At 53.9% G+C, this 13,798-nt stretch overlaps 1 protein-coding gene across 5 annotated transcripts in view; it reads right to left on the minus strand.

Annotated features, from left to right (window-relative positions):
* CCDC57 (coiled-coil domain containing 57) overlaps positions 1-13,798 on the minus strand; it is a 137,535-nt gene that overhangs the window by 62,053 nt on the left and 61,684 nt on the right. For all 5 annotated transcript variants that reach the window (XR_004430300.1, XM_033181676.1, XM_033181674.1 and 2 more), the window contains exons 14-15: positions 11,867-11,997; positions 5,802-6,002 (exon numbers count right to left, since the gene is read on the minus strand). Coding sequence is in view for 4 of the 5 variants with exons in the window: in XM_033181676.1 (XP_033037567.1) it covers positions 5,802-6,002; positions 11,867-11,997 (332 nt within the window). In the remaining variant the exon portion in view is untranslated. The remainder of the gene's footprint in view (positions 1-5,801; positions 6,003-11,866; positions 11,998-13,798) is intronic.

Raw genomic sequence — 13,798 nt, forward strand, 5'->3', positions numbered from 1 at the left:
AATGCTTCAGTGGGTCCTTCTCTTCCACAAATAGAATAAAGGCCCACAGATCTCCCAGGCCAGGGTGGCCCCCGGGCCCTCACAGCCCTCTGCCTCCTCCCCACCATCCCTGCCTTCTGGTCACATATGCCTTTGTGTCTTTCTTTTTTTTTTTTTGAGACGGAGTCTCGCTCTGTCGCCGGGGCTGGAGTGCAGTGGCCGGATCTCAGCTCACTGCAAGCTCCGCCTCCCGGGTTCACGCCATTCTCCTGCCTCAGCCTCCCGAGTAGCTGGGACTACAGGCGCCGCCACCTCGCCCGGCTAGTTTTTTGTATTTTTTAGTAGAGACGGGGTTTCACCGTGTTAGCCAGGATGGTCTCGATCTCCTGACCTTGTGATCCGCCCGTCTCGGCCTCCCAAAGTGCTGGGATTACAGGCTTGAGCCACCGCGCCCGGCCTCCTTTGTGTCTTTCAAGTGAACACAGTGAGAATCTCAGGACATCCAACCAGCACAGCAGCTCCCCAGGGAGAGCAGAGAGAAGGCTGTGGCCTCTAGCAGTGCCCAGGACCCAGGAGGACACCTCCCGCTGGCGTGGCTTGGCCCTCCTCCACGCCTTGGGGTCCCTCCTTTCTCTACCTGCCGGATGGACACCCCACAACCACGCTGCAGGCTGACTGTGGCTTCCCTCCTGAAGCAGGCGCAGGGGGAGCCAAAGGCCGTGGAGAGGGAGAGGCCGACACAGAGGCAGTGGAGCTGGCTGGGCTCCCCCTCAGCACCCAGGCCTAGGCCAGCCCTAGATCTGAACCCCTGGGAATCACTGTGTTGTCCTTGCTCAGCCTGGCCTGGACGTGCGGCCTACACCATGCCAGTGCTACAGAGTGCGGTCCCAACACAAAGGGATGCCTGGACCAAAAACGGGGCACAGGAAAAACCAGTGGTGTCCAGGCCCTGGTGAGACGGAAGCCGACGACCTACTTCTCCCATCCGCTCCTGGCCCCTGTGAGGAGCCAAGCTGCACCTTGTCCTGGCCACACGAGCTCTGAATCCCTGGAACGGGCCAGCACACCCTGTTCCTGCCAGCTTCCCGGTATGCCTCTCCAGGGCTGGCAGGTGCTGCTGCCTTCCAGGTGCTGCTGTTCTTCGGATGGCCTGGGGCGCATCCACTGTATGCAGTGCCTCTGGGCATGTGCCGCAGGTTCATGTGGGACGCTCGGGGGGCCGCAAGGATGACACAGCAAAGGGGAGAGATGTCTGCCTTCCTCTTGGACAGAGAAAGTTCTATGGCGCCGCAGGCCCCGGCCAAGGCCAGGTGCAGGGCAGCCCCCACAGAGGCTCGCCACAGGCCTGAGCCCGAGTCCAGACTCACTTCCTCCAGTGAGCGGGCCTCGTGCCTGCTCCGTGAGCACCCTTGGCGAGTGTGGCACAGAGGCTCACTCGTGGCCCTGGGAGGATGGGCACGAATGGGCTCTTGGGCCTAGGAGAGGCCAAGGCAGATCTGGAGGAAGGGAGGTCTTGTGCTGGTAAAACAGATTGCAGATGGTGCAGGGCTAGGGGAGAGCAGCCAGGCGGTGAGACTCCAAGTCTGGGTCTAAAGCCCTGGGTCCCCTACAGGAATGCACTGGGTTATTTTGTTACTTTAACTGAGGAAAGAACAATCCTGAAAACAGATTTTGCAAACCTCAAAACACTTAAGAGATTTAAGAGACAATTCCCTCTTCAAAAGCAGTCCCCTCTGCCCGCAAAGACGCCCTGATGTTGCCCCAGGCCCTTGCGGCTGGTGCCAGGCTTGAGGGGCACTGAGGGGCCTTCTTGCTGTTGACCCCACAGGCACAGGAAGGAGGGCACAGGTTGCAGGGCCCATGTCCTAGTCGTGATTCTGCACACAGTGACCTGGGGGCAGGGAGTGAATGATTCTACCTCTCTTGGATTCAGTTTCTGGTAAAATGTTATTTGGTAAAAGTTTATTTTGATGATTCTCTAAAATCTTTCCACAAAATAAGATTTCTACAGCCTGAGACATATTCAGGAATGTCTTCACCACTGCATGCTCCAGGGGCTGCCCACCCATCTGCCCCCATGCCTGGGACTGCCCCAGCACCCAACTCGTGAGGGGGAGATGTCTCCATGTATCCGGACAATTAGGAGGAAATTAGAAGGAAACTCTGGTCTGCTGAAATGTCTTCACATCTTGAGGACACGTGTGAGTGAGTGACACAGAGAAATCCTTCTCAGAGGCTGAGGCCTGGAACTGGTGCAGTGGGTTCCATCAGGCTGGGCCGGCGCTCACCACCCCACAGTCACTCCAATGCCATGGCCAACACTGCACCCCAGTGGACCCAGGGACATAACACATCCTCCAATTCAGACCTGGCGGCCAGTGCCTGGGGGGAAGTTTTATGTTTTAAGGACTAGAGGCAGTTGATGTGGGTGGTGCAGTCAGGGAAGGGCAAAGCCAGGCTGTGGGACTCAGCCTAGTGGGGCCTGCCTGGGAGCAGAGCGACCCACTGTTGTCCACAGGCTCTCCCTCTGCCACAGGAGAAGTGGGAACACGTGCCTCTGTACACACCTGGCCTCGGCTTTGCAGGCCTGGCTCCTTGGCTGTGGCCGGGGAAGGGACCAGCTTTTGTCAGGGGTGCTGGAGGACACTCCCTGGGCCCCTGTGCGCTTCCTCACTGGCCCTGCACAGGCTTCCTGCACTACAGGAGGTAGGCTGGAGACGCTGCGCTGCGTCACACCTCAGTACTTGGTGGACGCACACAATATGTGACCCGGTCCATTGCCTGTGTGCAAATGTCACCAACCATCCGGATAACGCCCTGACGCTCTCTCCTGCGCAGGGTCCAGGGTCCCACGTGGCATTTCTATGGATGATGCCCTGACGCTCTCTCCTGTGCAGGGACCACAGTCCCACCTGGCGTTTCTACACTGTCTCTCCTGCGCAGGGTCCAGGGCCCCACGTGGCATTTCTACACTGTCTCTCCTGCGCAGGGTCCAGGGTCCCACGTGGCATTTCTACACTGTCTCTCCTGCGCAGGGTCCAGGGTCCCACCTGGCGTTTCTACGTGGGGTCTCCCAGGTCTCCTAACTGGAGTGGCTCCCCAGCTTCCACGTTTGGGCACCCACCAAGCGTGTAGAAGTCCCTCTGTTTGGGCCTGCCTGAGGTTTCTTCATGCTTAAGCTCAGGTTCTGCATCTTTGGCAGGGACCCCGAGAGTGAGTCTGTGCCGTCTCAGTGTGGCCCGCCTGGAGGCGGGTACACCCAGCACTGGCGATGGGAGCTCTGATCACTCGGCTCAGCTGGGGTCCAACAGGCTGCTCCACTGGAAAGCCAGCATTACCCTTGAAAATAAGTCACGTGTGGGTGATGCTGCTTTGCGTCTGTCTGATGGGAATCCCTCTGGCTCAGTACCCATCTGTGATCACCCAGCGTGCCATTCCTGTCACGTTCCCTGGCTGGCACTCTCACGTGGAGGAGCACCCTGTTCCCCTGACTGATCTGTCCATTGCTATCAGCCTGGCCCCATTATTTCCTGGTTGAGTCCATGGATTATGGTCTTCAACATCACTGCTATTGGCCTAGATCTCGTCAGTGGGGGCCCCTTTTCTGCTGGTTCCCGTGCCCTCCGAACCTGCCTCCATGCTGGAGCTCCGGCTCCTGTGAGCACAGCAGGAACCATGGAACCAGTGCCTGCAACTGTGGAACTGACATCTGCTGTGGCCGAGTCCAGGCTGCGGGCCCTCTCAGGACACAGCTGGGATCAGATGCACACGCAGCTCTACCCACTTCTCTCTATACCCAACATAACAGACACACTGATCCTCTACCTGAGGGCCCTGCCCCCTTCTCCATCTGGGCTCCTTTCCCAGCGGCAAGCAGCAACGACCTGGGCCCGCCCTCGTCTCCAGGAGCTCAGCCATGTTGCTTGGCAGAGGACAGAGCCGTGGTGGGCCTCGCCTGGGTGGAGAGCCCGGCCACAGGATGCTCAGACCCAGGAGGAGCCTGGAGCCCGACTGTCACCTCCATGCACATAGACACAGAGCCTGGAGTGTCTGCCCCGACTGTGCCTTAGCTCCAATAACTGGGACTGGGCTGCAGGTGGCTTCAGCTCCCACTCTGTCTGCTATGGGATTTAATTCCTCAATTTAAAATTCTGCCTATTTGGGCCAGGCACGGTAATCCCACCACTTTGGGAGGCTGAGGCAGGCAGATCACTTGAGACCAGCCTGACCAACATGGTGAAACCCTGTCTCTACCGAAAATACAAAAATTGGCTGGACGTGGTATACCTGTAATCTCAGCTACTTGGGGGGCTGAGGCAGGAGAATTGCTTGAACCCAGGAGGAGGAGGTTATGGTGAGCCAAGATAGCACCAGTGCACTCCAGACGGGGCAACAGTGTGAGACTGTCTCAAAAAAAAGAAAAAGAAAAAAATTCTGCTTATTTGTATAAATTCTTGCTCCTTCATTCTAAACAAGTGGGAAGACAGTGAACTACACAAGGGCTGCCAGTGAGAGCTCCTGGGGCCCCTTGCTGCCCAAGGAGGCGCCCACCCGTGTCCGGGAACACACGGCGTTCAGGTGGGTGGGACACGTGTGGGGGTGCAGACATGCTTACCCCCCGCTGTGCTGCTAGCTGGCCCAGGGGCCACAGCCCCCACTGGGCAGGAGCCACCCTGGAGTGGCTGGACTGGGAGCCCAGGAGGGCTAGGGTGCTGGGGACCCCTGAGGACCGCACCGCCGTACCAAAGATACAGGGGCAGTGCAGCTCAATATCTTACCAACCAGCTCAGCCCTTCCTGTGCACACTGGCTGGGCACCTGCTGGGGCCTCAGGCTCCCTCCGCCTTCTCATACCTGCTCTGTCGTCCCCCTGAGGCATCCTCATGGTCTTGCCCATCCCATGCCAAGGCAGCTCTGGCCTGCTCCTCACTGTCCTGGAGCCTGAGACAGCCACGGCCCATCTTCCTCAGTCCACTCTATTCCAGTCCGAGTCCCTGGGGTCCTGCTCCCCAAGCATGGTGCCCTGGGGATCGGCGCTGTCTTCCACTTTGTGCCTTCTAGACATCATCTACCGTCCCTGAAACCTTCTGTGGATTCATAGGTCACCCCAGTTACCAACAGTCTGGGGTACGAAGTCAGGGGGGCTGGGCAATCTGCCCTTCACAGCCTTTCCCTCTGGCCTTAGGTAGGAAGAAGGGAGCCCTGCTGGTCGGCTCTGCCAAGCTTCAGAATCAGGACCTGGGGTCATCTCCACAGCTCAGAGCTGTGGCTCAAACCCAGCCATGGAGTTGGGGGTCACTCCCTCGGGGCCAAGGGCCTGACCAGGACCAGGATAGGAGTGCCGTGGCATGGAGCAGCTGCGTGGCTCTGAACGCAGGAGTGAGGGCCATGTGGCCCCTCCCCACGCAGGGAGGGCCCACCGCTAGGCATGGGGCAGGCAGGACTGTGCACGCAGATGCCCCCTCAGCAGGCCGTCAAGGCCCTGCATTAAAGCAAACATGAGCCACCTTCAGTGTGTGAGTTTCCAACACAAGATGCTGTTAGCTGAAGGGAGGACTGGGATGGGCCCGGGCCTGTCCCCACCAACAGGGCGTCAAGGTGAAGGACCAGAAAAAGAGGAAGCAAGCGGAGGAAGAAGGCAGAGGAAGAAGGGGGAGAAGGGTGGAGCAGGGCCCACTTCCAGGCACAGCCTTCACTGCAGCTCTCGTACCACCTGAGCTCCCAGGGAATACAGGCAGCAACGCTGGCAGAGCACAGGCAAGGACAGTTTCTGTGGCAGGAGCCTCGACAGGCAGGTGGCAGGAGGAGCTGGCGGGCACCCACCTCTCTCCCTAGGGTCACGGCGTCCGAGGCTGGGGGCTGCTTCTTGCCTGAAGGCTCTGCTCCCCCATGCTGGGCTATCCTGAGATGCTTCCCCAGCTCAGCCACCTGCTTCCGCAGCTCCAAAACCTCCAGGTGTACCTGGTCCACCTCACGGGGAAGCTCACGCTGGAAAACGGCCGGCTCCAGGGGTTCCCGCAGCACCTAGAGCCATTTCAAAGGCAGTGTAAGGAATCAAAGCAGTGGCTGGGCTGCAGCAGGCCCCTGGGGCACCAACAGGAAGCGCTGTGAGTGCGGGGAAAGAACATGGGAGCCTGAGATCAGGGCCTCCTCCCCAGCTGGATGCAACTGCCCTCTGCCCTCCGCCCCCAACCACAGCCGCTGATCCTCCTGCCCCGCCCAGCTGGCCCCGGCGGCTCCCCTGTACCCTGCTCTGGACTCCCAGGCTGGTGGGGAGAATCCGTGCATGGACAGAGGCAGAGTGCCACGAAACCCCTTCCTGAACCCTCCTTCCAGGGAGAAATAAAGGTCTCCAGAATTGCAAGTAACCAGTAGGAGGTGTAGATTTTTCTCTTCTGCTAATCAAAGGGGGCAGAAATGGGGAGGCCAGAGGGAGGCAGGCGAGGAGGTCGGAGGGCTGAGGCTATTGAAAGGTAGGTGGATAGGCCGGGTGCGGAGGCTCAGGCCTGTAATCCCAGCACTTTGGGAGGCCGCAGCGGGCAGATCACGAGGTCAGAAGATTGAGACCATCCTGGCTAACACGGTGAAACCCCGTCTCTACTAAAAATACAAAAAATTAGCCGGGTGTGGTGGCGGGCGCCTGTAGTCCCAGCTACTCAGGAGGCTGAGGCAGGAGAATGCTGTGAACCCAGGAGATGGAGCTTGTGGTGAGCCAAGATCGCACCACTGCACTCCAGCCTGGGCGACAGAGCGAGACTCCGTCTCAAAAAAAAAAAAAAAGAAAGGCAGGTGGAGGCCAACAAGAGGCCCGAGTGAATGGGGGGCTGGGGGAGGGGAGTCACAGGCCACAGAGTACCTCCGGGAGGCAACAGGCTGGCCATGAGACCCACCCTGGGGGCCCTGGGCTGGCCTCCAGCTCTGGCTGCCTCTCTCACTGACCACACCACTCCCGGCGAGAGGAGGGAAGAAGAGCAGAGCAGGTGAGAAAGATGAATACCTCCCTGCACCAGAGCCTTCCCGCCTCATTCCCAGTAACATAAAATATTACTTTCCCTATTCCAGGGACTCCTACGGTGAATTCCTTATGAATACTTCATTTTTGAATTTGCCACCTACACAAAAATAAAGGTTATTATTTAATTTACAGACACTGCTAAGTAAAAACCCAACCAAACAATATTACTTCAAGGTGAACATTTTCCCCAGGATAATCAAATCATCTATGATTAACCAAGGTAAAATTAAAAGCTTGTATTTATTTGTATTTATTTACTTATTTTATTCAGACGGCATCTTACTTTGTTGCCTCGGCTGGTCTCAAACTCCTGGACTCAAGCGATCCTCTGCCTCAGCCTCCCAGAGTGTTGGGATTACACCTGTGAGTCACCACACCCAGCCTGTTTTTATTTTCAGAGACAGGGTCTTGCTCTGTCGCCCAGGCTGGGGCGCAGTGGCGCGATCATGGCTCACTGCAGCCTCAACCATCTGGGCTCAAGCAATCCTCAGCCTCCTGAGTAGCTGCGATTACAGACGCACCACCATTCTTGGCTAATTATTTCAGTTTTTAGTACAGACGGGGTCTTGCTGTGTTGCCCAGGCTGGTTTCAAACTGCCGAGCTCAAATAATCCTCCCACCTCACCCTCCCAAAGTGTGGGGATTACAGGCATGAGCCACCGTGCCCAGTCTTGTTTAGTTTTTGTAGGGACAAGGTCTCCCTATGTTACCCAGGCTGTTCTCAAACTCCTGGGCTCAAGTGATGTTCCCGTCTCAGCCTCCCAAAGTGTTGTGACTACAGGTGTGTACCACCGTGCCCAGCCTAAAAGCTTTTTAAATGTTTATTTCTTGTCTGTAGGATTTGTGTGGGAAATGGGGGAAACAGCAACTGCAAAGTGTCGGGGATCTGGAGCCCCGTCATGGGTACACGGATCTTCAACCGCCTCGACTGGAGCCTCTCACATGTACACGGATCTTCCTTGACAGGAGCCCCTCACGCGTACACGGATCTTCCTCGACAGGAGCCCCTCACGCGTACACGGATCTTCAACCCCCCCCGACTGGAGGACTGAAGCCCCTCACGTGTACACGGATCTTCAATCGCCTCAACAGAAATGGAAAAGTAGCCAAGTTCCTCTTCACTGCAACAACAAAGATGCACTTCCAATCAAGGTGAGACGTTAGGCATCAGCAGAAAATGAGAGGTATGAGGGGTAATGCACATGTTAATTAGCCTCATTTAGCCATTCCACAGTGTGTACATGTTTCAGAACATCATGTCACACACCACAGAGATATACAATTTATTTTTGTCATTTTCTCTTTTTTTTTTTTGAGATGGAGTCTTGCTTTGTCGCCCAGGCTGGAGTGCAGTGGCACAATCTCAGCTCACCACAACCTCCGCCTCCTGGGTTCAAGAGATTGACTGCCCTGCCTCAGCCTCCCAAGTAGCTGGGATTACAGGCACGCACCACCACGCCTGGCTAATTTGTTGTATTTTAGTAGACACGGGGCTTCAACATGTTGGCCAAGATGGTCTCAATCTCCTGACCTGGTGATCTGCACACCTCGGCCTCCCAAGGTGCTGGGATTACAGGCGTGAGCCACCTCACCCAGTCATATTTGTCAATTTCAATCAATCCATCAAACATCTTAGGAAGATTAAAAAAAAGGCATCCGGCCGGGCGCGGTGGCTCAAGCCTGTAATCCCAGCACTTTGGGAGGCCGAGACGGGCGGATCACAAGGTCAGGAGATCGAGACCATCCTGGCTAACATGGTGAAACCCCGTCTCTACTAAAAAATACAAAAAACTAGCCGGGCGAGGTGGTGGGCGCCTGTAGTCCCAGCTACTCGGGAGGCTGAGGCAGGAGAATGGCGTGAGCCCGGGAGGTGGAGCTTGCAGTGAGCTGAGATCCGGCCACTGCACTCTAGCCTGGGCGACAGAGCGAGACTCTGTCTCAAAAAAAGGCATCCAATTTCTGGAGCACTGCCTACTCCCTCGGCAGATGGGAAATCTGGAATACTTTGTTTCTAGAGAGATGTTCTGCATTAGGGAAGAAGCAGAGGCTTCAGGGAAGGTGTGATTTACATATTTACAATGTGAGAGGACATGTGGAAGTTCCCTCGTTACGTCGCCTCACAAGGAATAAAGGCAACGTGATGAGGATAGCACGACTCAGAAGCACAAGCAACAGGAGACATGAACAATGGGACTGGATCAAAACTGGAGACATTCGGTGTCCTTCAAAGGACACCATCAAGAAAGTGAAAAGACAGGCCGGGTGCAGTGGCTTATACCTGTAATGCCAGCACTTTCGGAGGCGGAGGTTGGGAAGATCACCTGAGGTCAGCAGTTTGAGACCAGCCTGGTGAAACCCCCTTTCTACTAAAAATACAAAAATTAGCTGGCCATGGTGGCTCACACCTGTAATCCCAGCTACTTGGGAGGCTGAGGCAGGATAACTGCTTGAACCTGGGAGGTGGAGGTTGCAGTCAGCCGAGATCACGTCACTGCACTCCAGCCTGGGTGACAGAGTGAGACTCTGTCTCAAAAAAAAAAAGAAAGTGAGGCCGGGCGCGGTGTCTCAAGCCTGTAATCCCAGCACTTTGGGAGGCCGAGACGGGCGGATCACGAGGTCAGGAGATCGAGACCATCCTGGCGAACACAGTGAAACCCCGTCTCTACTAAAAAATACAAAAAACTAGCCGGGCGAGGTGGCGGGCGCCTGTAGTCCCAGCTATTCGGGAGGCTGAGGCAGGAGGATGGCGTAAACCTGGGAGGCGGAGCTTGCAGTGAGCTGAGATCCGGCCACTGCACCCCAGCCTGGGCGACAGAGCCAGACTCCGTCTCAAAAAAAAAAAAAAAGAAAAAAAAAGAAAGTGAAAACACAAACCACAGAATGGGAAAAAATGTAGCAAATCATAAATCTAATAAGGGACTTGTATCTGGAATATAAAAATAATTCTTACAACTCAAAAAGACAACCCAATTAAAACTGGGCAAGGGATCTACATGGACATTTCTCCAAAGAAGACAAATGGCCGACCAAGACACACGTGAAACGCTGCTTGACATCAGGAGTCATCAGGAAAATGCAAATCAAAACCACAGTGAGGCCCCACTTCACTCCCACCAGGATGACTAGCATCACAGCCAGAAAACAGCTAGTGTTGGTGGGGATGGGGAACCGGAACCCTCACACAGTGCTGGTGGAGGTAAAATGGTGCGGCTGCTGGGGAAAACAGCGCGGCGGCTCCTCGAGGGGTAAACACAGGGTGACCGTTGGGGAAAACAGCGCGGCGGCTCCTCAAGGGTTAAACACAGCGCGGTGGCTCCTCAAGGGTTAAACACAGGGTGACCGTCGTCGGGGAAAACAGTGCGGTGGCTCCTCAAGGGTTAAACACAGCGCGGCGGCTCCTCGAGGGGTAAACACAGGGTGACCATCTGACAGAGCAATTCCACTCCCAGGTGTACACCCAGGAGAACTGAACTTTGCATAAGTCCACACAGGAACGTTCACAGCAGCGTCATGCACAATCCAAACGGCGGAAGCAACCCAAATGTTGAGTGCATGAGTGATACACGAAGTGTGATCCATCCGTACAATGGGATACGCCAGCCACGGGAAGGAATGGCGCCCTGACATATGCAGAGCTGACCCTGAGAACATTCTACTCAATGGAAGAGCCAGGCACAAAGGACCAAAGGACGAAAGGACAACTGCCGTATGACTGTCAATATGAGGTCCCGTCAGCAGACAAACTGATCGGGACGGGGAGGGGAATGGTTCCTAGAGGCTGGCAAGCAGGGAAGGGGTGATACTGCTGTGTGGTTTTGGTACCGAGCTGCTATCTGGGGTGGGAAGAAAAGCTCTGGTAATAGTGAGAATGTTTCTACAACAACGTGAATGTACTGCCACTGATAGGTACACTTTAAAATGGTCAAAATGGTAAACTTTGTTATATATTAATGCATTTTACAATTAAAAGAAATTTTTTTTTTGAGATAGAGTTTCACTCTTGTTGCCCAAGCTAGAGTACAATGGTGCGATCTCGGCTCACTGCAACCTCCACCTCCTGGGTTCAAGCAATTCTCCCACCTCAGCCTCCCAAGTCGCTGGGACTACGGGCACCTGCCACCATGCCCGGCTAATTTTTTGTATTTTATAGAGACGGGGTTTCACCATGTTGGCCAGGCTGATCTTGAACTCCTGACCTCAGGCGATCTGCCCAACTCGGCCTCCCCAAGTGCAGGGATTAGAGGCATGAGCCCCCATGCCTGGCCCCACAATTTTTTAAAGTAAAAATCAAAATGATGTTAGGAATCTGTAGCAATCAAACCAAGGCAGTGACCCCAGCCCCACGGGAAACAGGGTGGGCTTGCTGCTGGATGCATGCAGATACTGGCCCCAGCAGGAGTATGACCCGACCCCCAAAAGGCAAGGGCCCAGGAGGTTGAAAAGAACAGCGTTTGCCAAGGCTTGAGTGTCTCAGATGAAGTGCAGCTCGTCACTGACATGGAGCACATGCGCCCTGTTGACCAGGACTCCTCTGAGTGGGGAGGTGGCATCAGGCAGCCCACACACACGCCCCGTTGACCAGGACCCCTCTGAGTGGGCACAGCCAGGGCCTGGTGGTCTGGCCGTCAGCACTGCCTCCACTGCCTGGATGGTGCTTCCCAGATTCTCATGGCATGCCTTCCATGAGCACACCTGAGATGAACTGGTTCCTAGGACCTCCCTGTGGCCCATTCCTCAGAAGAAAACAGGCACAGAGAGGTCAGTGGATGCCCGAGGTCACCTGGGATTGCACCAGGCAGTCGCTCAGAGCCCACACGCCCTCCCCCAGCAATGGCTCTCTAGGAGGAAGACCCCACAAACTCGAGTGCCTCACCTTCTGTCTGAGTCGTGTCACCAGCAGGTTTAGGAGCTGCACTCTGTCCCCGAGCTTCCTGAGTGCCAGTCCGGAGGACACTGGGCCAGCTTGGACAGACCCTCCAGCTTGACCAGCTTGGACAGACCCTCCTGCAGAGAAGAGTGGCTTCTGTCAGCTCAGATCTGAGAACGAAGGAAGGCCTTTCAGGGGAGACACACATCTCTATCAGCTCTCCCTTTCCCGGGAGGCCATGGCACCAGCGGCTGACCCCAACGCAAAGCTGTTGTTCATTGGCGTCAGCAGATCTGGGTCCACATGACGATTAGAGATGCTGTACAGAAAGCATAATCCTCATGTAAAGAAAGCAAGAATCCTTGTAGGAAAAAGTCTGACTTTACCATGTCGTGTCTGATAGAGACCAATTGCTTCAGTCTGTCCAAATAAAGAGCCACTTATTTAGAAATTGAGAAAAAAGATGTCACATAACACAGGGTCAAATAAAAAAATCACAATGGATATTAACAACTATTTTGAATGGAAAGATAACAACAATACTACTTTAGAAACTTCAGGAATGAATCTAAAGCTGTCCTTACAATAATAATTACAGCTTTAGATAAATATTTTAGAAAAGAAGACAGGCTGAAAACCAGTGAGCCAAACATTCATCTCAAGAAATTACAGAGCCAGGCACAGTGGCCCCTGCCTATCATCTCATCACATCGGGAGGCTGAGGCAGGAGGATCCCTGGATCCCAGGAATTCAAGGTTACAGTGAGCTATGATTGCGCCACTGCACTCCAGCCTGGACAACAGAGTGAGACCCTGTCACACACACAAGCAGAAAAATAAATTTAAAAAGAATGACCAAATTAGAGCCAAACAGGGCTGGGCATGGTGTCTCACACCTGTAATCTCAGCACTTTGGGAGGCTGAGGTGGGCAGATCGCCTGAGGTCAGGAGTGGGAGACCAACCTGGCCAATGTGGCAAAACTCTGTCTCTGCTGAAAAAAAATACAAAAATTAGCCAGGCGTGGTGGTGCGCCCCTGTGGTCCCAGCTACTCGGGAGGCTGAGGCACGAGAATCAATTGAACTCGGAAGCTGGAGGTGGCAGTGAGCCAAGATTGTGCCATGACACTCCAGCCTGGACAACACAGTGAGACTCCGTCAAAAAAAAAAAAAAGCCAAATAAAGTAGGAGGAAGAAAAGATAACGTCAGTATGAAATACTGAGGAAACAGAAAATAAATGTATAATAGAGAATCAACAAAACCAACAGCTGATTCTTTGAGAAGGCTAAAATAAACACCCAGGAATACTAAGCAAGGAAAAAAATAGAAGCAAATGACCAATATAATTAATGGCAAAAAGGAGTTATCACTTCAGACCCCACAGATATTTAAAAACTCATAGGATACTACAAGCAACTTTATGTCAAAAATTTGAAAATTTAGATGAAATGGACAATTTCTTAGTAAAATATAACATCAAAAAGGTATAAAAAAGAAAATCTGAATGTCCTATAACTGTGAAAAAAACTGAATTCACAATTTTAAACCTTCCCACAAGGAAAACTCCAGGCCCAGCTGGTTTCAAAGTTGAATTCTACCAATTATTTAAGAAAAATTAAGATAAGTCTGATACAAACTTTTTTAGAAAACAGAAAAATAGAGAATACTTTTCAACATATTTATGAGGCCAGAGTAACTTTGATTCCAAAACCTCACATGAACATTATGAGAATTGAAAATTATAGGCCAGTCTTACTCATGAACATAAATGTACTAATCCTCAATAAAACACGGGCATGGGCAAACCAAGCTGGGCCTGGTGGCTCGCACCTGTCATCCCAGCTACACGGAGGCCGAGGCAAGAAGACAGCGTGAGCCCGAGAGTTCAAGAACAGCTTGGTCAAAGAGCGAGACCATGTCTCATGTAAACAAAAAACAAA

Source organism: Trachypithecus francoisi, unplaced genomic scaffold (genome assembly GCF_009764315.1).
Source record: "Trachypithecus francoisi isolate TF-2019V2 unplaced genomic scaffold, Tfra_2.0 Lachesis_group20, whole genome shotgun sequence".
In the NCBI taxonomy this organism is placed as follows: Eukaryota; Metazoa; Chordata; class Mammalia; order Primates; family Cercopithecidae; genus Trachypithecus; species Trachypithecus francoisi.